Source organism: Aquarana catesbeiana, linkage group LG07 (genome assembly GCF_042186555.1).
Source record: "Aquarana catesbeiana isolate 2022-GZ linkage group LG07, ASM4218655v1, whole genome shotgun sequence".
Classification (NCBI taxonomy): Eukaryota; Metazoa; Chordata; class Amphibia; order Anura; family Ranidae; genus Aquarana; species Aquarana catesbeiana.
The window spans coordinates 288,672,496-288,694,272 of NC_133330.1; the positions used below are offsets into that span (position 1 = coordinate 288,672,496).

Here is a 21,777-nt window from a genome sequence, read left to right on the forward strand (position 1 = left end):
CTGGGGATAGTCCCCTATCCCCAGCGACACATATTCCTTTGTTCCTTTGTTTCCTTTGTTCCCCTGTTGCTTTGCTCATCTGCCAGGAGGGAAGAAATTACCAGAGGAACACTTAGTGGAGCAGACAAGCTAGAGCAGCTGTGCAGCCAATCCGCTTCCATCTTCAGCTTGTTCATTTAAGCTTTGAAAATGAAAGCTAGAAGCTGATTGGCTCCCATCTTGTTACATTTTGTGCATTCAGGGAATGCGTCCAGCTCTTTGTTTTAAAAAAAAAAAAAAAAAAATCTATTAACCGCTTGCTGACCAGCCGCCGCCATTATACTGCGGCAGGTCGGCACGATCCTGCGAGCCGTCATAGCTGTACGTAGGCTCCTTTAAGTTGGATAGCAGGCGCCCGATGCACTCAGGAGGTGCCGATGCTCGTGGCCGCTGGTCGCGATGACCGCCGGCCACGAGCGATTGTTGGAACGAGAGACAGAACAGGGACGTGTAAACACACAAATCCCTGTTCTGTGAGGAGAGACAGATCGTGAGTTCCTAATAGCTAGGAACCACGATCTGTCATTTCTTCTAGGTCAGTTCCCCCCCCCCCCCCTACAGTTAGAAACACACACAGGGAACACATTTAACCCCTTGATTGCCCCCTAGTGTTAACCCCTTCCCTGCCAGTGACATTTTTACAGTAATCAGTACATTTTTATAGCACTGATCGCTGTATAAATGCCAGTGGTCCCAAAAATGTGTCTAAAGTGTGCGATGTGTTCGCCATAATGTTGCAGTCCCGATATAAAAATCGCAGATCGCCGCCATTACTAGTAAAAAAAAAAAATAAATAAAAATGCCATAAATCTATCCCCTGTTTTGTAGACGCTATAACTTTTGCTTATTGCGATTTTTTTTTTTTTTTTTTTTACCAAAAATATGTACAAGAATACATATTGGCCTAAACAGAAAAAATTTGCTTTTTAAAAAAAAAAAAAAAATGGGGATATTTATTATAGCAAAAAGTACAAAATATTGTGGGTGTTTTGGGTTTTTTTGTTTAAATTGTCGCTCTTTTTTTTGTTTTATAGCGCAAAAAAAAATATCGCAGAGATGATAAAATGCCACCAAAAGAAAGCTCTGTTTGTGGGGAAAAAAATTACGTCAATTTTGTTTGGGTTCAGCGTCGCACGACTGCGCAGTGCCGAATCACAAAAAATGGCCCGGTCATTCAGCAGCCAAATCTTCCGGGGCTGAAGTGGTTAAGCAGGGGACAACTAGTCCTTGAGGAAGTCTAGTCCACATTTTCACAGCTACTAGGCCCCTTTCATGGTGATCATATCCCCCTTAATATTCTCTTTATGGGGAAATCCATAAATTGATGTTGGCTTCTTCTTGAGTTACTTGCGATTTATTAGTCTGGTCAGTCTCTGTGCTCTGTACCCGGCAATCTTTTGTAATATTGAGTATGGCAGCTTTTAGGTAGGGTTGTGGGTCAGGTTGAGGTCTCTCATTTGCAACTTCTTCTTAAATCATCTGTATGTATAGTGGATGGTAAGATTTGCTAAATGATATTTTGTGTATTTTGCAGCATAAACTGGACAGCACCAAACTGGGTGAATGGCAGGCACCAATGACCTTACATTTCAAGGTAAATCCTAAACTTCAAATCAGTTTTGTTAAATCTCTATTATAGTATAAAGACTGTATATTACACGGGTAACTGTGTGAAGTTCACACTTGGCTTGATACTATTGAGACTTCTTCCCTGGAATTAATAAAGTGTCATATATAATCTTTAGATATCCGTCTTGCGGTAGTGCGACAAATGGCGGAGCTTGTGACAGATTCATGTACATGTTAATAAGGTGTATATGAATCTGTTTCAGCTCTGACAGAACTGCCACCAGCTTCTCTCTTGTGTGTTGATGGAGGTTTACAGGTAGAGAAGCTATTTAGAGAAGTTTGGAGAGTAGTGCCGCGTACACACGATCGGAATTTCCGTCAGAAAAAACTTGGATGGTTTTTCCGACGGAATTCCGCTCAAGCTTGCCTTGCATACACACGGTCACACATAAGTTCTCTGAACTTTCGACCGTCAAAAACACGGTTACGTACAACACTACGACGAGCCGAGAAAATGAAGTTCAATGCTTCTGAGCATGCATCAATTTGTTTCTGAGCATGCTTGATTTTTTACACGTCCGAATTGCATACAGATGAACGCATTTTCGAATAGGAACTTTTCCCGACCGAAAAATAGAGAACCTGCTCTCAATCTTTTGCTGGCTGGAATTCCGCCATTAAAAGACCGATGGAGCATACACACGGTCGCATTTTCCGACAAAAAGCTCTCATCGGAGTTTTGCTGGCGGCATTTCCGATCGTGTGTACGCAGCATTAGGGAAACGTATGAGAGGATCTAAAAGAGGTTTTTTTTTCTCAGTGAAAAATAATTACACATGCCACACAATCAACAATTAACTCCAACATGGAAGAAGTCTTATTTACCTCCCCTTTCCTTATTACTGACATGGCTATCTTTCTGTACAAATTTGTCAAAACAGTAGCACCATATGGTAGAAGCGCCACAAATAAGAACTACCAACACATGCGTTAATGCTTGCGCTGAAAATGTTGCAGGGTTTTCATGAATTTGGTGCAATGCACATCACCAGAAATTTGTTATAATATGTCACTATTGTATATTCATTTTTCATCCAGATGCTTCTCTTTAGCATAGTGCTCTCCCTTGCTGATGATGAAACAACAAAGTCCTTTGCACTATGGACAGTCCACCCATCAAGCAGTTAGGACTTGTTCACATGTGCTTTGATCTCTGAAGAGGGATCCACATTTGCCCCTCACTGCCTGCTTTAACCCTTAGAACTCCACACTAGCGCCATGTAACCATGTGCACTGCAAGCAGTTTTGGGGTGCTTGCAGAGTGGCCACATTCACTTAAATGGGTCGTGCTTGGTGGATGTACCCCACCGGACGTGACAGGGGGTATATTTCCTGCCATGGCCATTAAGCAAAGCAGCATGAGTGTGGCATGTGTACACCCCCAGCCACTGCCTCTGCAGTTAAAGGGGACAGTAAAAAAAATGACTCAATGTAGGGTTTTGCCGCCTCTCAACCGCTAGCATGAATGAGCTGTGCCAGACTTTCACATATCTATATGGGTCTATATATCTATAGATTGTCCTTTTTTCTTTTTTTTTAAAGCTATTTCGTTGTAATGGTGAAACGTAGTAGCAGTTTTTATAAACCAGAAATAAACTTTTTTTTTTTTTTTGTAACGAAATCTGTTTAGACACATCCTACAGTGGTGCCATATACTGCATATACTTTAACCACTTCAGCTCCGGAAGGTTTTACCCACTTCCTGACCAGGCCTTTTTTTGCGATACGGCACTGCGTTACTTTAACTGACAATTGAGCGGTTGTGTGACGCTGTACTCAAATAAAATTTATGTCCTTTTTTTCCCCACAAATAGAGCTTTCTTTTGGTGGTACTTGATCACCTTTGCGTTTTTTTTTGTTTTTTTGTTTTTTTATGGCTATAAACAAAGACTGACCGTTTTGACAATTTTGAATAATATATAAACAATATTTTTTACTTTCTGCTATAAAACATTGCAAATAAAAAAAATTAGAAAATCTAATTTCTTCATCAATTTAGGGCAATATGTATTCTACTACATATTTTTGGTGAAAAAAAAATCCCAGTAAGCGTATATAATTGGTTTGTGCAAATTATAGCATCAAAAACTATGAGATAAATTTAGGGACTTATTTTTTTCTTTATTGTTTTTACTAGTAATGGCGGTGATCATCGATTTTTAGCAGGACTGCACTGGACAAATCTGACACTTTTTGGGGACCAGGGACAGCAGTACAGTGATCAGTGCCATAAAAATGCACTGTCACTGTATAAATGACACTGGCAGGGAAGGGGTTAACACCAGGAGCAATCGAAGGGTTAAGTGTGTGCCTGGGAGGTGATTTCTAACTGTATGGGAGATGGATGCACTGGAGGAAAAGAGAGATCGTGTTTCAGCTTAGCTGAAACACAAAGATCTCTGCTTTCCACCCCGACAGATCAGCAGTTTGCCTAGTTACATAGGCACACCACTGATCCGTCTCTCCATAGAACGATTGGCTCCCGCTATGTCCAATCACAGCGGGAGCTGCGCTCCGGCAGGACACGTGCGCGCCCCCTACACCGAATGCACAAAATCACATACAGATACGTGATTTTGCACACTCGGGTATGATTTTGCCACAGTATATGTACGTGTGGTGGTCCAGAAGCAGATAAAAAAAGAAGTGCAGGATAAGAAAAAAATTAACACACATTCTCACCTATGTGGAGGCAGCATCGATCCAATGCCAGCTCTACACCAAGGATTGAGCAATCAAAGACCGCTGATCGCTCAGTTCTTGGGTCAACAAAGACTGACCGTTTTGACAATTTTGAATAATATATAAACAATATTTTTTACTTTCTGCTATAAAACATTGCAAAAAAATCTAATTTCTTCATCAATTTAGGGCAATATCAATTTAGGGCAAATCTGACACTTTTTGGGGACCAGGGACAGCAGTACAGTGATCAGTGCTATAAAAATGCACTGTCACTGTATAAATGACACCGGCAGGGAAGGGGTTAACACCAGGAGCAATTGAAGGGTTAAGTGTGTCAATCTGAGAAAAGAGCTTTGACTGTCAGTCACCATTTTTTGCAACGTCCCTGCAATGCTCAGTGGAGCACCGGACTGTGGAGCGGGCAGGAGAAGCTGGATCAACCTCTCAGTGGCGGCTAAGTTGAGAGGCTGAGCCAGCTACCGGTCAAGAATCTGGGCGGACCCTGACATTATTCTCGGGATCCCTGCAGAACTTGGACCAGCTCTGTGGCATTAGCCTGCTGTTGGCTGAATCCAGGTCACAGGATTACAGAACGAAGTGCACTTTTGTGACCCACGGGAAGTATGGCAAATTAGAAATATAGTGGTTCCTATCATTGACCTTGTAATAAAAATAATTGCCTCACTGTTATAAAGTATTAAAGTCACTAGATACCTATAGGTCACTGTTTTGCAACACATATGCATGTCTGGACTTATTGTTAAACTTGATGTATGCTTGTACTGATTCAGAAGGCAATGAAGCCAAAGACTGCCAGGCTATTCGCCCTTTCAGAAAATGGTCAGCAATGGCACCCATGTATTCCTTTTATAACATGTTTTCTGTTTTATTTATGTCATTGGCTATGAGGTTTGCAAAGTGATTTTGGTTTTGTACTGCTTGACAGAATTTGATGATGCAGCCAATTTATTAGCTGCCAACCCTGATGCCACTACTGTGAATATCGGAGATCCTGAAGATAGCAGTGGGAAGAAGAAAGGGTTGCAATCCAGAGAAGAGGAGGATGACTTACTGGGAAATGAAGATTCTGATAAAACAGAGGTGAAATACAGGAAAAGTTACGGGGATTACATTGGGCCTCTTTTATCAAGCTAACTGCACTAATAAATGTAGCATTAAAATGACAGCCAACAAATTAGCATTTTCAGAAGGAAAGGTCAGTGATGGCAGCCTCCAATATTTCTGTTATTTCCGATTTTCTTTAACTTTTTAACTTCAATCCTTGACTATTATAGGAAAGGGCTATTATTTCACTCCATGGAGATCAGCACTCTGAGTTTCCAAGCAGCCATTTTTTTAGCTGTGAGAAACCAAATACTGAATGTCTTTTACTGTAGCTTCAAGATCATGTATATCAGAAGTCATAGCTTTAAAACCAGATTCATAAAGTTTTTTTTGTAGGGGCTGATGAGAAACTTCACTTTAAAAAAATGTTTGGCTATTAGGGAAGTTTTCAAAGAGTTCAAAGTATTTGGACTGAACTTTGGCTGTTCGACATTCATCCAAACTCCGGATTATTTTACTTGTTTGGAAGGAGCCAAATGTCCTGTATAGTAACAGTATTTCTACCACTACTGTATATGACAGCTTCCTTCCTACTAATTGTTACTAAGAAAGCAGTGGGTGCTGGCACCCAACACATCCTTAGCAACCAGTGACATCACCCAGCCCCATTAATTTATTTGCTAGCAATCACTGGCCATGAAAATAAAGGGCCGGATTTAGCGTTGCATCACTGACAAAATATAGCCATATTCAGTCAATGATATTGACCAAATATGGCTGTGGTCATATTTGCTCAATTACATCCCTCGAGAAGCGCACCCCTTTATTCGCCTTTAGCAGCGGGGCCTGGAAGCTATCATTTGACATTAACTGGATCTTTTGGCAGCAGTCATTCATTATAATTGAGGTGGTTCTATATCACTGCACAACATGATTAACAATGTTGAACAACATAAGGGGTTCTTGCTCATTCACACGAGGAGACGGTATCTCGGGGCCCCTCTCATTGTTAAAGGAGGCTTACAGATTCCAATAAGCTCCCCCCCCCCCACCTGCAGACCCCTACAACCACTGAGCCAAGGGTATAATATGAATTTTTTTGGGGGACCCTGTGCTTTTTTTTTATTTTTTTGCGTAGGGTTCCCTCTATAAAATATATATCATACATTAAGGATAAATATCGATCTGGTGTATATTTTTGGAGGAAAGGCAAAGGCTGGTTTATATAGCAAATATCTTTTTACTTTTCAGCTGCTTGCTGGACAGAAGAAAATTGCCCCCTTCTGGACGTTTGAATATTACCAGACTTTCTTTGATGTTGATACTTACCAGGTAAGAGAAATGCCCAGAGTATGTAATGTAAATAGTCTATAAAATGGAGTACTGTACCCATATTGGTGTGTGTATATATAAGATAGTATATTTTCAGTGAGCACGTATTTTGTTGTGGTTGCAAAGTGTATCAGGCAGACCTAAAATAACACCAATGAATGTAGTTATGTATTCTATCATATATATATATATATATATATATATATATATATATATATATATATATATATATATATATATATACACTATGCAGCTGGTGTAGAAACTAATTTGACTTTCTATCAGCCTGTTTATATTCCCTTGTAAACTGAGACTGGAAGGGGCGCTAGTTATTCAAGCTCTGCTTCATGTACAATACATGCGTGGACAAGGAATATGATGGAGGAAGATAGAGCAGAGTGAGTAGAGAAATAAAGAGCCCTTTCACATAAGCGGACCAATCGGGTCCGCCTGTCAGTTTTTCAGGCGGACCCTTCAGTCTCCTCTATGGAGCGGCGGTTGTCAACGGACGGGAAGGTTAATTTGCTTAAGTCAAATATACTGTACACTGCAAGTGCTTTTTGAAGTGAGTGCATTTGCTCTAGATCTAAGGGGAAGCTCTGCTGGTTTCTATAATCCAATCGTGTACAAATAAAAATGCTGTTTCTGATTTTTCCTTGCATGTTATTGAGTATTCTTTGCAAAGTGAAATTTTACCTCATTTACTAAGCTCTGGAGCAACTGGACTTGCAGTGCACAGTATATTTGCCTTTAGTTAATCAACCCCATAGTGTAATAGTTATAGATATTAGTAGATTAGTCACTAAAGAGAGAGTAGATGGGCCTCACAGTTGAGATAAGATCTCAGCCACACAGGGAGGGAGTTGACAGACCTATACAATTGCATTGTGAGAAGAACACTAAAACCGTGTACACACTATGGATTTCTTTTTGTGCAACCCAGATGGTTGCACGTTGCACAAAAAACTGTCAGCTTTCATCTGAGACACTGTATTAACAATGCGAGGTTCGTTCAGCAATCTCCCCCGCTTAGTTGTTGTGTTCTGACAGGGGGATGACCCTCCCCCGCCAGAACACTCTGATCAGCACTCTCTGCCATTGGCTGAGAGCACTGATCGGCAGTCGTTTTTTTTTTTTTTTTTTTTTTTGAACCGGTGTTCTGCCGAGAAAGTTCCGCTCGGCGGATAAGGACCCCCCTCTACTGCGCAGGCGGTAATAGCCAAAGATGAATAGGGGAAAATCAGCTGTACACGGCGCCTGTAAGAGGGCACAGCCTCGCTTCGCTCGGCTCTTTTTTATTCCCCCTCTAGGTCCACTTGGATGGTGGGGAAGGAACCTGAACCCAGGGCGCAGGCGCCATGTACAGCTAATTGTAGATTTTGTGCTTCGGCTATCTCCGGCGGCTGATAGTAGTTCGTATTGCGCAGGCGCTGTGCCTGCGCAGTACAGGGGGGGAACTTATCCGCCGAGGGAACTTTCTCGGCAAGACACCGGCAAATCTCTCCTGACATTCTGCCCATTTTGTATGGGGCTTTAAACACAACCAGTGTTCCTTGGAGAATAAGCCAACCCTAGCAACATAATGAGCCAGTATGGCTGCCCCCTTGTATGTATAGCTTACAGTATACATAATTACAAACTAAACACAGAAAAAAAAGGAATAATAAAATGAAAAGACATTGATAACTTTATTTACATTAGGCTGATCTCTGTACAACTAAAACACAGAAAATTCCATATGTTGCCTTTAACAAAAACTGAATGTTTTGCTTTCACAATACCACAGGTTCTGGATAGGATAAAAGGTTCTGTCTTGCCAATACCAGGAAGAAATTTTGTAAGATTATATGTCAGAAGCAATCCAGATCTTTATGGTGAGTTTTTTAATTTCACCACTGTAGTCTTCTGTGCCTAAAACTTCCCAAAGTAGGAGTGGACTTTAAAGAGACAGTGTCCCCCCCCCCCCCCTTTTCAGGGTTAAGTGACACACCGATCCATGATCCTGAGCACTGTAACGTGGGAGGCCACATACTTCCCCACAAGCCCCACTCCATTAAAGAGGCAGAGCATGGGCCCAGAGAGATCAGCTGGGTATACTTTGCTGGGGGGCTATCAGGAGGTAATATTAATTTGTCTGGTCAGAGTGACTTTTTTATTATCCACTCTTGGAAAGCTTGACTTGATAGATCCCTTTTACATTTTCTTTGTTATAAACAATTCTATTTTAATGTAATTTTTTTTTTACACTAGCTATTCTATCAAATTATTGGCTTTTGCTTTCATTTACTCTGTATTACATGTCAAAATGCAGAGATTAACATTTATTTCCTAAAAAGGTCCTATCTGGATATGTGCCACCCTGATTTTCACCATCACCATAAGTGGGAATCTTTCCAACTTCCTGCTGCACAAAGGAGAGCCACAATACCATTATGTGCCTGAATTTAGAAAAGGTTAGTGATTATGATGTAATTTTTTTCTTTACCTAAACTGATAGTCCCTATTGGTAGTTGACATAGATACGAGTCACTTAGGGTCCTGTTTGCAAAACAAGCTTTAACTAACTTTGGCTTTTGTAGGCTTCCCTCAGGTTGGACTTGGCAGTCGTTCTATACAGTGCAAAAAAAAGTATTCATACCCCTTGAAATTTTCCACATTTTGTCATGATACAACCAAAAACATAAATTTATTTTATTGAGATTTTTAACAGCATCATGAAGGCCAAGGAACACACCAGGCAGGTCAGGGATAACTTTGTGGAAAAGTTTTTTTTTTTTTTCCAATAACATTTTTATTTTATTCTGTTACCATAGTTTACATTGCATAGAATACAACGTTGTGGAAAAGTTTTAAAGCAGGGTTAGGTTATAAAAAAAAATACCCCAAGCTCTGAACATCTCACGGAGCACTGTTCAATCCATCATCCGAAAATTGAAAGAGTATGGCACAACTGCAAACCTACCAAGACATGACCGTCCACCTAAACTGAGAGGCTGGGCAAGGAGAGCATTAATCAGAGAAGCAGCAAAGAGGCCCATGGTAACTCTGGTGGAGCTGCAGAGATCCACAGCTCAGGTGGGAGAATCTGTCCACAGGACAACTATTATTATGTACTCCACAAATCTGGCCTTTATGGAAGAGTGGCAAGAAGAAAGCCATTGTTGAAAGAAAGCCATAAGAAGTCCCGATTGCAGTTTTCAAGAAGCCATGTGGGGGACACAGCAAACATGTGGAAGATGGTGCTCTGGCCAGATGAGACCAAAATTTAACTTTTTGGACTAAAAGCAAAACGCCATGTGTGGCGGAAAACTAACACTGCACATCACCCTAATTACACCATCCCCACTGTGAAACATGGTGGTGGCAGCATCATGTTGTGGAAATGCTTTTCTTCAGCAGGGACAGGGAAGGTGGTTAGAGTTGATGGGAAGATGGATGGAGCCATATACAGGGCAATCTTAGAAGAAAACCTGTTAGAGTCTGCAAAAGACTTGAGACTGGGGCGGAGGTTCACCTTCCAGCAGGACAATGACCCTAAACATACAGCCAGAGCTACAATGGAATGGTTTAGATCAAAGTATATTCATGTGTTAGAATGGCCCAGTCCTAAATCCAATTGAGAATCTGTGGCAATCCTTCCACTTCACAATTATGTGCCACTTTGTGTTGGTCTATCACATAAAATCCCAATAAAATACATTTACATTTTTGGTTGTAACATGACAAAATGTGGAAAATTTCAAGGGGTATGAATACTTTTTCAAGGCACTGTAGCTAGATCCGAGGAGAATGGGGTTCTCTTTGCAAAACAACCTTTAACTAACTTGACCATTCATAGTTTCTTCAGGTTAGTAGTAGTTATCTATAATTTGCAGAAAAAACAAAGGTAAGTATTCTTCTTTTGCAGGCACCTTCCAGTTTTATACTGCTAAGCGATAGGATCATTTTAAGATTCCTTTCCTCCTGCAGAGTGAAATGCTACTCCCAAAACATAGTTTACTATTTCTGCTGCCAGCTTTTAATGTGCCACTGCCAGCTTTTGATGTGCCATTGCCAGCTTTTGATGTGCCATTGCCAGCTTTTGATGTGCCATTGCCAGCTTTTGATGTGTCACTGCCAGCTTTTGCTGTGTCATTGTCAGCTTTTGATGTGTCATTGCCAGCTTACAGAATAGTAAGCCAACTTTAGCACATCTCAGAGAACAGTAGTGAGTTGGGAGTGGGTGTCCCAGCATAAAGTCAGCTATGCTCTGGTTAAGGAGGAGTGTTATTGGGAAGATTCTACAGATAATGTAGCTGCACTTAGGTAAGAGGACGCTGCTTGTTACACTCAGTTTTTGGGCATTTGCAAATGATCCATCTGCTAAGACTCCCCGGGAAATTACTGCCATTAATTCTCAGCTCAGCTAGACCAAAATATTCAATGCAGTATATAGTGTGGAAACATGGTAAATTGGAAACCAGGGGTATAACATTTTTTGAAAATGATTGTTTTTACTGCACCATTGTAACAGATGCCTTTAGAAGATCTATTTTGTGTAAGGCCTGTTAAAGGATATTTTCTTTTGCATTCGTAGTTTGAGGAACACAGGAATAAAATGGCTGTTGTTTCTTGGCCTCTACTGGAGGATTTGGACTCTACAAACAAAAACATGCCAGTCCAGTATAACGCCTCCTACTCCCAGCATGCCTTTTTGTTTTTTGCTAGTGTCCTAGGAGGATCAATGACTTTTCTCTATTTCTCTATTCTCTATTGCTAGCTTTCTTTTTTTTTTCTAAATCGAGATAATTTCTGTAAATGTAAATCAAGATTCCTCTGCAAGCTGCTTAAGCTAATTCTATATGCAGCTATTTGTACAGTGCCTTGAAAAAGTATTCACACCCCTTGAGATTTTTCACATTTTGTCATCTCACAACCAAAAACGTAAATGTATTTTATTGGGATTTTATGTGATGGACCAACACAAAGTGGCATATAATTGTGAAGTGGAAGGAAAATGATAAATGTTTTTTTTTTTTAATTTTTTACAAACACATATCTGAAAAGTGTGGCCTGCATTTTTATTCAGCCCCCTTTACTCTGATACCCCTAACTAAAATCTAGTGGAAGCAATTGCCTTCAGAAGTCACCTAATTAGTAAATAGATTCCACCTGTGTGTAATTTAATCTCTGTATAAATACAGCTGTTCTTTGAAGCCCTCAGAGGTTTGTTAGAGAAGCTTAGTGAACAAACAGCATCATGAAGGCCAAGGAACACACCAGTCAGTTCTGTGATTGGGGAGAAGTTTAAAGCCGGGTTAGGTTATAAAAAAATATCCCAAGCTTTGAACATCTCACGGAGCACTGTTCAATCCATCATCCGAAAATAGAAAGGTTTGCAGTTGTGCCATACTCTATCAAGACATGGCTGTCCACTCAAACTGACAGGCTGGGCAAGGACAGCATTAATCAGAGAAGCAGCTAAGAGGCCCATGGTAATTCTGGAGGAGCTGCAGAGATCCACAGCTCAGGTCAAATCTGGCCTTTGAAAGAAAGCCATAAGAAGTCCTGTTTGCGAGAAGCCATGTGGGGGGCACAGCAAACACGTGGAAGAAGGTACTCTGGTCAGATGAGACCAAAATTTTACTTTTTGGCTTAAAAGCAAAACGCTATGTGTGGATGAAAACAAACACTGCTCATCACCCTGATCACACCATCCCCACCGTGAAAGATGGTGGTGGCAGCATCATGTTGTGGGGATGCTTAAGACTTGAGACTGGGGTGGAGGTTCACCTTTCAGCAGGACAATGACCCTAAACATACAGCCACAATGGAATGGTTTAGATCAAAGCATATTCATGTGTTAAAATGGCCCAGTCAAAGTCCAGACCTAAATCTAATTGAGAATCTGTGGCAGAGCTTGAGGTGTTTTGCAAAGAGGAATGGGCATAAACGTCACCCTAGATGTGCAAAGCTGGTAGAGACTTCCCCAAAAAGACTTGCAGCTGTAATTGCAGCGAAAAGTGGTTCTATAAAGTATTGACTGTGGGGGGCTGAATAAAAATGCATGCCACACTTTTCAGATATTTATTTGTAAAAAAATGTGAAAATTATTTTCCTTCCACTGCACAATTATCTGCCACTTTGTGTTTGTCTATCACATAAAATACATTTAGGTTTTTGGTTGTAACCAGGCAAAATATGGAAAATTTCAAGGGGTGTGAATACTTTTTCAAGGCACTCTATCAGCGTATTATCAGCAATAACTTTGAAGGCCATACCTGGCCCCCGCTGGACTGATGTCCTTTAGGTACTGATCTCTGCACTTTTCAGACCTTTGTGTTGGTTAGCCGTAGAAACACTTTCTGGGTCCAGTCTCAGGTGTGACCCTGTTTCTGAAGCATCACATTGTGAGTTGGCTGGTCAAGACAAACAGACCTCTTCAGCAGGCAGCCCCTGGACCTGGAGAAGTGGTCCCTACACCCAGAGGTGTTCCAAGACATGTCACAGTTGGGGTATGCTGCTGGATGTAGACTAGGGATGAGCCGAACACCCCCCTGTTCGGTTCGCACCAGAACTTGCGAACAGGCAAAAAATTTGTTCGAACACGCGAACCCCCGTTGAAGTCTATAGGACACGAACATGAATAATCAAAAGTGCTAATTTTAAAGGCTTATATGCAAGTTATTGTCATAAAAAGTGTTTGGGGACCTGGGTCCTGCCCAGGGGACATGGATCAATGCAAAAAAAAGTTTTAAAAACGGCCGTTTTTTCGGGAGCAGTGATTTTAATAATGCTTAAAGTGAAATAATAAAAGTGTAATATCCCTTTAAATTTCGTACCTGGGGGGTGTCTATATTATGCCTGTAAAGGGGCGCATGTTTCCTGTGTTTAGAACAGTCTGACAGCAAAATGACATTTCAAAGGAAAAAAAGTCATTTAAAACTACTCGCGGCTATAATGAATTGCCGGTCCGACAATACACATAAAAGTTCATTGATAAAAACGGCATGGGAATTCCCCACAGGGGAACCCCTGCCAAAATTTAAAAAAAAAAATGGCGTGGGGTCCCCCTCAAAATCTATACCAGACCCTTCAGGTCTGGTATGGATTTTAAGGAGAGCCCCACGCCAAAATGTAAAAAAAAATGGCGTGGGGTCCCATACCAGACCCTTATCCGAGCACGCAACCTGGCAGGCCGCAGGAAAAGAGGGGGGGACGAGAGAGTGCCCCCCCTCCTGGACCGTACCAGGCCACGTGCCCTCAACGTTGGGAGGGTGCTTTGGGGTAGCCCCACAAAACACTTTGTCCCCATGTTGATGGGGACAAGGGCCTCATCCCCACAACCCTTGCCTGGTGGTTGTGGGGGTCTGTGGGGGGCTTATCGGAATCTGGAAGCCCCCTTTAACAAGGGGACCCCCAGATCCCGGCCCTCCCCCCTGTGTGAAATGGTAAGGGGGTACAAAAGTACCCCTACCATTTCACAAAAAAACTGTCAAATGTTAAAAATGACGAGACAGTTTTTGACAATTCCTTTATTTAAATGCCGCCTCCTCCTCCTCCCTCCTCCCTCCTCTTCCTCTTCCTCTTCCTCTTCATCCATCCTCCTCTTCCTCCATCTATCGTTCTCATCCGGCATCTTCCTCCTCCTCCTCCTCCTTCTTTTCCTTTTCTCATCCGGCATCTTCTTCCTCTTCTTCCTCTTCCTCTTCCTCTTCATCCATCTTCCTCCATCCATCCTCATCCATCCTCATCCATCCTCCTCCTCCTCTTCCTCTTCCTCTTCCTCTTCCTCCATCCATCTTCCTCCATCCATCCTCATCCATCCTCATCCATCCTCTTCCTCTTCCTCTTCCTCCTCTTCCTCCTCTTCCTCTTCCTCTCCATCCTCATCCATCCTCCTCATCCGGCATCTTCCTCCTCCTCCTCCTTCTTTTCCTTTTCTCATCCGGCATCTTCTTCCTCTTCTTCCTCTTCCTCTTCATCCATCTTCCTCTTCCTCTTCCTCCATCCATCTTCCTCCATCCATCCTCATCCATCCTCCTCCTCCTCCTCCATCCATCTTTCTCATCCGGCATCTTCCTCCTCCTCCTCCTTCTTTTCCTTTTCTCATCCGGCATCTTCCTCCGCGACGTTGGCGTCTTCTTTCCTTCTTCTTCTCCTCGGGTCGCTCCGCATCCATGATGACATGGAGGGAGGCTCCCACTGTGTGACACTTCTCCTCTTCTGACGGTTCTTAAATAACGGGGGGCGGGGCCACCCGGTGACTCCGCCCCCCTCTGACGCACGGGGACTTGACAGGGACTTCCCTGTGGCATTCCCCGTGTCGTCAGAAGGGGCGGGGTTACGTAACGTGTGACCCCGCCCCCTCTGACGTCACGGGGAATGCCACAGGGAAGTCCCCGTCAAGTCCCTGTGCGTCAGGAGGGGCAGAGTCACCGGGTGGCCCCGCCCCCCCGTTATTTAAGAACCGTCAGAAGAGGAGAAGTGTCACACAGCGGGAGCCTCCCTCCATGTCATCATGGATGCGGAGCGGCCCGAGGAGAAGAAGGAAAGAAGACGCCGCAGAGGTAGAACCAGAAGAAGAAGATGGAGTAAGAAACCGAAGGAAGATAGAAGATAGAAGATAGAAGAAAGAAGAAGCATTTAAATAAAGGAATTGTCAAAAACTGTCTCTTGTCATTTTTAACATTTTGACAGTTTTTTTGTGAAATGGTAGGGGTACTTTTGTACCCTCTTACCATTTCACACAGGGGAGGGCCGGGATCTGGAGGTCCCCTTGTTAAAGGGGGCTTCCAGATTCCGATAAGCCCTCCGCCTACAGACCCCCACAACCACCGGGCAAGGGTTGTGGGGATGAGGCCCTTGTCCCCATCAACATAGGGACAAGGTGTTTTGGGGGGCTACCCCGAAGCACCCTCCCAATGTTGAGGGCATGTGGCCTGGTACGGTTCAGGAGGGGGGGGCGCTCTCTCGTCCCCCCTCTTTTCCTGCGGGGTTCCCCTTTAAATTCATACCAGGCCTGAAGGGTCTGGTATAGATTTTGAGGGGGACCCCATGCAATTTTCTTTTTTACATTTTGGCCGGGGTTCCCCTTAATATCCATACCAGACCTGAAGGGCCTGGTATGGAATTTAGGGGGACCCCCATGTCATTTTTTTTTTTTTAATCTTGGTTCGGGGTTCCCCTGTGGGGAATTCCCATGCCGTTTTTATCAATGAACATTTATGTGTATTGTCAGACCGCCAATTCATTATAGCCGCGAGTAGTTTTAAATGACTTTTTTTCCTTTTGAAATGTCATTTTGCTGTCAGACTGTTCTAAACACAGGAAACATGCGCCCCTTTACAGGCATACTATAGACACCCCCCCCAGGTACGAAATTTAAAGGGATATTACACTTTTATTGTTTCACTTTAAGCATTATTAAAATCACTGCTCCCGAAAAAACGTACGATTTTTAAAACTTTTTTTTGCATTGATCCTTGTCTCCTGGGGCAGGACCCAGGTTCCCAAACACTTTTTATGACAATACCTTGCATATAAGCCTTTTAGCACTTTTGATTTCTCCCATAGACTTTTAAAAGGTGTTCCACGGCTTTCGAATTTGCCGGGAACACCCCAAATTGTTCGCTGTTAGGTGAACTGGCGAACAGCCGATGTTCGAGTCGAACATGAGTTCGACTCGAACTCGAAGCTCATCACTAATGTAGACCTCCTGGCCTCTAGATTAAACTGCAAAATGGGCAGGTTTTTCTCCAGATGCAGAGATCTCTGATGGAAACCGTGGATGCGTTAGTGGCTCCTTGGCATTAGTACAGCCTGATGCATGCCTTTTTTCCTCTTAAACCCCTTCCTCGTCTGCTGCAATTGATTGGGATGAAGGATATTCCAGTGATTTTCATAGCTCCAGACGGGCCCAAATAGATGGAGTACTCCAAGCCAATCAGACTCCTGGCAGATGCTGCAAGGGCTCTTTCAGATTGTCCAGATTTTCTGTCTCAAGGAACAGTTTACCAGCATTACTTTTATAGGTCAGGTCTTGAGGGACAGGAGCATCTAAGAATCAGTGATTTGCATGATGCTGAAAGCGAGGAAATCCACTTTCTACAAGGTCTATCATCACATGTTGAAGGAATACTTTGGTGCAATGAGAGAAACTTTCCGCCCAGAAAATTCTCAGTGAGACCTGGATCAACACATGGCACTGAGTACCATGAAGGACCAGATCTTTTCGCTTATAGTCTCGTTTTAAAGACCACTAGCTTCCCATTTCTTGATTTAAGATGGTCATTCAAGGTGGATCTCCATGTGTCTCCTCCTGTGAACTTCCCAGTGACCTGCGTGTGTTTTGAATTTGATTCAGGCTGTGTTAAGGCCCAGAACTTCTGTAAGGTGTTTTCATTCTCTCACTTTAACCAGGACATTGTTTTTCCATTCATCTGTCTGGCATCAATTCATCAGGAGATCTCCCTTTATTGCCTGGATGTAGTTTTCAATGCTTCCACTATAAAGACCGACTTTCTCTTTGTCATTCTGCATGATCCCCAAAAAGGGGAACCTGCCTGTCTTTCCACCATTACTCAGTGGTTTAGAAAAATCCTAATTCAAGCCTATAGGCTTTAGGATTGGGTTTCCCCCTTTCCTGTCAAAGTGCACTAAGTAGATCTGTGAGCACTTTGCTGGCTTTTTGGCATCCAGCTACTCTTTCCCAGATTTTCAAGACTGCTACTTGGTCCTCTGTTCACATGTTCTCCAAGTTTTACCAGGTGGATGTTCTGGTTCAAGAATTTTTATTCATTTAAAACCAAGTGACAGGAAAAAGAACCTAATTCGCAGGGGCTAGAACTAGCAACATGAGTATAGGCAGGCCTACACGGTGCTAGCAAAAAGGGAGGAGTAACCTCCACAATCGATCATAATAGACATGAATACAAAACAGGAAAAGTCCAGGGAAGATCCCCTTAGCTGGTGGTGCAAACCTGGACATATGAAATTCCAGCCAATGGTGCAGTATGTTCTGGATGCATACAAATATTGGAAGAGGGCACAGAGTACCGTCAAGAAAGGAAGATCAAAGGAAAATGAAACAAGAAAGAGGAGAGAAGGCAAGGCCAAGAGGAGGAAGGGGAGGCAGGGGCTCGGGATCATCGAGGGCGCCAGTCAAAGCCGACCCACACTAGTCGTGGGGAGAGTAGGAAAGGCATACACCAACTATGGTTCCCAAATCTTAAGGAACTTGGCATGTGACTCCTTAAGGATTTTGGATATTTGTTAATTTAAGCATCATAGCTGTCATATGGTCTCTTGTTCCCTAAAAGTGGACTGTGGGTTTTCCTTAAGGATTCTGGATATTTGTTAATTTAAGCATCATAGCTGTCATATGGTCTCTTGTTCTCTAAAAGAGGACTGTGGGTTTCTTCAAGGCCTGGGCAATCATCCTCTTAGCCAATACAAACAGGTAGGATGCCAATTTTTGTTGGCGAGAAAATAAGCCCAGGATAGGGCAATGCAATATAGCAAATTTAGCATTCTTTTGGATGTTCAGGTGGAACAGAGTTTGAACACTCGAGTACCAGTTGGATGTTCAAGGCTCTTCTGATGCTGTTTTCAAGTATAAGGTCTTCTGGTAGCTCTTTGAGCTACAGGCAGCCTGTCAGTTATGATGTTTCTTTTATGAGCCTGTTAGCGTTTTGTTGCTTTTGCCCACCCCTCAGTTGGACTTCTTATGGATAGCTCAACAGTCATTGAATCCCTTAATGAACGCTAAAGAATTTTTTTTTTTTTGTACTTTACCATAAAAATTATTTCTTGCAGTTAATTTAGGGACACAGGTCCCACCCCTCTTGGTGCTTGTCTATAAAAACAAGGCATGCTGGTAGTAGGAGGAGTTATACCAAACTGGCACTTTTTTTTATTTTTATTTCTCCAAATCCTCCTGTAGGTGGCAGTATAACTCAGCAGTCATCGAATCCCGGTGTCTCTCCATGAACTACAAGAAATGTATTTAAGTACACAAATCCCATTTTAGTGGACCAGTTCTCGGGTATTAACAATTAACAGTCTTGTTAACTGAAACATTGGGAATAACAGAGTCACTAAAATATGCTTCAGGTTCCCTTTTAGTTCTGCTCACGTATCTAAAATTTGATCACATGATCACCACTTACAGTACGATAAACCAGTCTAAATTCTAATTGTCCCCTTCAGCAGAATCACCTGACCAAATGTGTAAGTTTCTGTTCATACATGAATTTCTGCATAAACAACATTTTCCAAAATTAAAAGTGAAGTATGGACTTTTTTTTTAGAGGCTGAGCTGGGTGCCGGTCTAGGCATACGGGCAGGACCCGACTTCAATGTCAGGATCTTGCCCGAGCCTGGACCGGCTTTAGCCCGCTGTCTGCTGAAAACTGGTCACAGGAGTGCAGACCGAACTGCACTCCTGTGATCCACAGGAGAAGAATAGCCAAACAAGCTTTGGCTGTACTTATCCTTTAAGTGTTTTAAGCCTTTCTGTTATTCTGTGAATTTTTTTTTTTATTTTATTTTGTCCACCCCTGCAGGGCTCTTAGGTTTTTGAGGATTTTGTGTATAGGTCCACTTGATACTATGTAGTGTACATACAAACGATACATAATTGAGATACAGTGGGGAAAATAATTATTTGATCTCCTGCAGATTTGAAGGGTCTATCATTTTTATCATGGGTGTATTTTAAATATTAGAGACAGAATATCAACTAAAAATCCTGAAAAAACACATTATACAAATGTTATAAATTGAGTTGCAGTTCAGTAAAATAAGTATTTGATCCCCTACCAGCCAAAAATAAGTCTGGCTCCCACAGACTGGCTACAGTATGTGCTCATGTACAGAATAGTCCTGTCCTTTTCTAAGAAGATGCTCCTAACTCGTTATGTGTATAAGACACCTGTCCACAGAATCTTTCTTCCATTCAAACTTCACTATCATGGGGAAGACCAAAGAACTGTCAAAGGACATCAGGAACAAGATTGTAGACCTGCACAAGGCTGCAATGGGCTACAAGACCATCAGCAAGAAGCTTCGTAAGAAGGAGACAACTTGGAATAAATACAAAATAACCATCAATCGCCCTCAGTCTGGAGCTGCATGCAAGATTTTGCCTCATGGGGTAAGGATGATCATGAGAAAAGTGAGGGATCAGCCCAGAACTACATGAGAGGAGCTTGTGAATGATCTCAAGGCAGTTGGGACCACAGTCGCCAAACAAACCTTTGGTAACACAATACACCACCATGAATTGAAATCTTGCAGCACCCGCAAGGTCCCCCTCCTCAAAAAGGCACATGTACAGGCCTGCCTGAAGGTTGCCAATGAACATCTAAATGATTCAGAGAAGGATTGGGAGAAAGTGCTGTGGTCAGATGAGACTAAAATTGAGCTCTTTGGCATTACCTCAACCTGCCATGCTTGGAGGAAGAAAATGTTGACTATGAGCTTAAGAACACCATCTTTCAGTCAAGCACGGAGGTGGAAACATTATGCTTTGGGGCTGTTTCTCTGCTAAAGGTACAGGCCAACTTTGCGGAATTGAGGGGCCAATGGATGGGGCCATGTATTGTAAAATCTTGGATGAGAACCTTCGTCCCTCAGCAAGAACACAGAAGATGGGTCATGGATGGGTCTTCCAGCATGACAATGACCCAAAACATACCGCCAAGGCAACAAAGGGGTGGCTCAAGAGTAGCACATTAAGCTCATAGTGACCTAGCCAGTCTCCAGACCCTAATCCTATAGGGAGCTGAAACTTTGAGTTGCCAAGCGACAGCCAAGAAACCGTAAGGAGTTAAAGAAGATCTGTAAAGAAGAGTGGACCAAAATCCTTCCTGTGATGTGTGCAAACCTGGTAACCAAATACAAGAAACGTCTTACCTCTGTGCTTGTCAACAAGGGTTTCTCCACCAAGTACTAAGACCCCTTTCACACTGGGGCCGCTCGTTTTAGCGACACTTTACCGCTGTTTAAGAGCCGCTTTTGCGCCTCTTTTCAGGCCGATAGCGGGGCACTTTTAACCCCAAAAAAGGGTATACAGCGCTCCTAACTCGCCCCCAAAGATGTTGCTTGCAGGACTTTTTTCTTTTCCTGTCCCCCAAGCGCCCCTGTGTAAAAAGACACACTGGAATGAATGAGAGGCGGTTTTCAGGCGCTTAGCAGAGGCTATTTCTAGCGCTAAAGCGCCTGAAAACCGCCCCAGTGTGAAAGGGGTCTAAGTCGTGTTTTGCTTGGGGATCAAATACTTACTTTACTCACTAAACTGCAACTCAATTTATAACATTTATATCATGTGGTTTTTTTTTTCCTGGGTTTTTGGTTGATATTCTGTCTCTATCATTTAAAATACCTATGATAAAAAATTATAGACCCTTCATTTCTTTGTAAGTGGGCAAACTTGCAAAATCTGCAGGGGATCAAATTAATTATTTTCCCCACTGTAACTATCACATTGTAATTAATATGTTGTATACTAAATATATACCAGTCTTTATATGACCGTAATTTCCTAGTTTGTATTTATTGAATGCCCTTTTGAACTTCTTTATGATTTAAAACATAAAATGTCCATGCTATACAGATGTCACATTCTAATGCAATCACTCCCTGGAGTTGGGACCCTCCTGTTTATATTTGTTTTACAAAGTGTTGGGTGGACAGTTCAACCAACATCTCTTATGTCTTCAATTAGAGAGTTTTATTGAATTAACAAACTGTGGTTCTGCTTGCACTTCCTAGACACAGACTGGGACCCGGCTATCCCTGCAGTTTCCACTGGCACAGAGGCAAAGGCAAGTGGGAAGAGACACAGCTAGGTACACCCTTTAATGAGCATACCTAGTATTCCCAGGGTATGCAGCTGGTTAAAGGCTAAGCTCACTAAGCACTGATACAATTGATAGTGTCTGTTCCACATAGATCACAGCTAACTTGGCTCTCCAGGACTCGTGGCAAATTGTCCCGTAATCATTTTTCCTCTGTCCATATCCATTCACCATTTTGTGTGTTTTT

The 21,777-nt window shown here is 42.5% G+C and overlaps 1 protein-coding gene across 8 annotated transcripts in view; it reads left to right on the forward strand.

Moving 5' to 3' along the window:
- The window catches only part of YIPF1 (Yip1 domain family member 1), a 62,494-nt gene that overhangs the window by 20,666 nt on the left and 20,051 nt on the right, over window positions 1-21,777 (forward strand). For all 8 annotated transcript variants that reach the window (XM_073593492.1, XM_073593494.1, XM_073593491.1 and 5 more), the window contains 5 exons: window positions 1,574-1,633; window positions 5,300-5,454; window positions 6,670-6,750; window positions 8,537-8,624; window positions 9,087-9,203. In XM_073593492.1, the coding sequence (XP_073449593.1) occupies window positions 1,603-1,633; window positions 5,300-5,454; window positions 6,670-6,750; window positions 8,537-8,624; window positions 9,087-9,203 (472 nt within the window). In that variant the 5' untranslated portion in view covers window positions 1,574-1,602. The remainder of the gene's footprint in view (window positions 1-1,573; window positions 1,634-5,299; window positions 5,455-6,669; window positions 6,751-8,536; window positions 8,625-9,086; window positions 9,204-21,777) is intronic.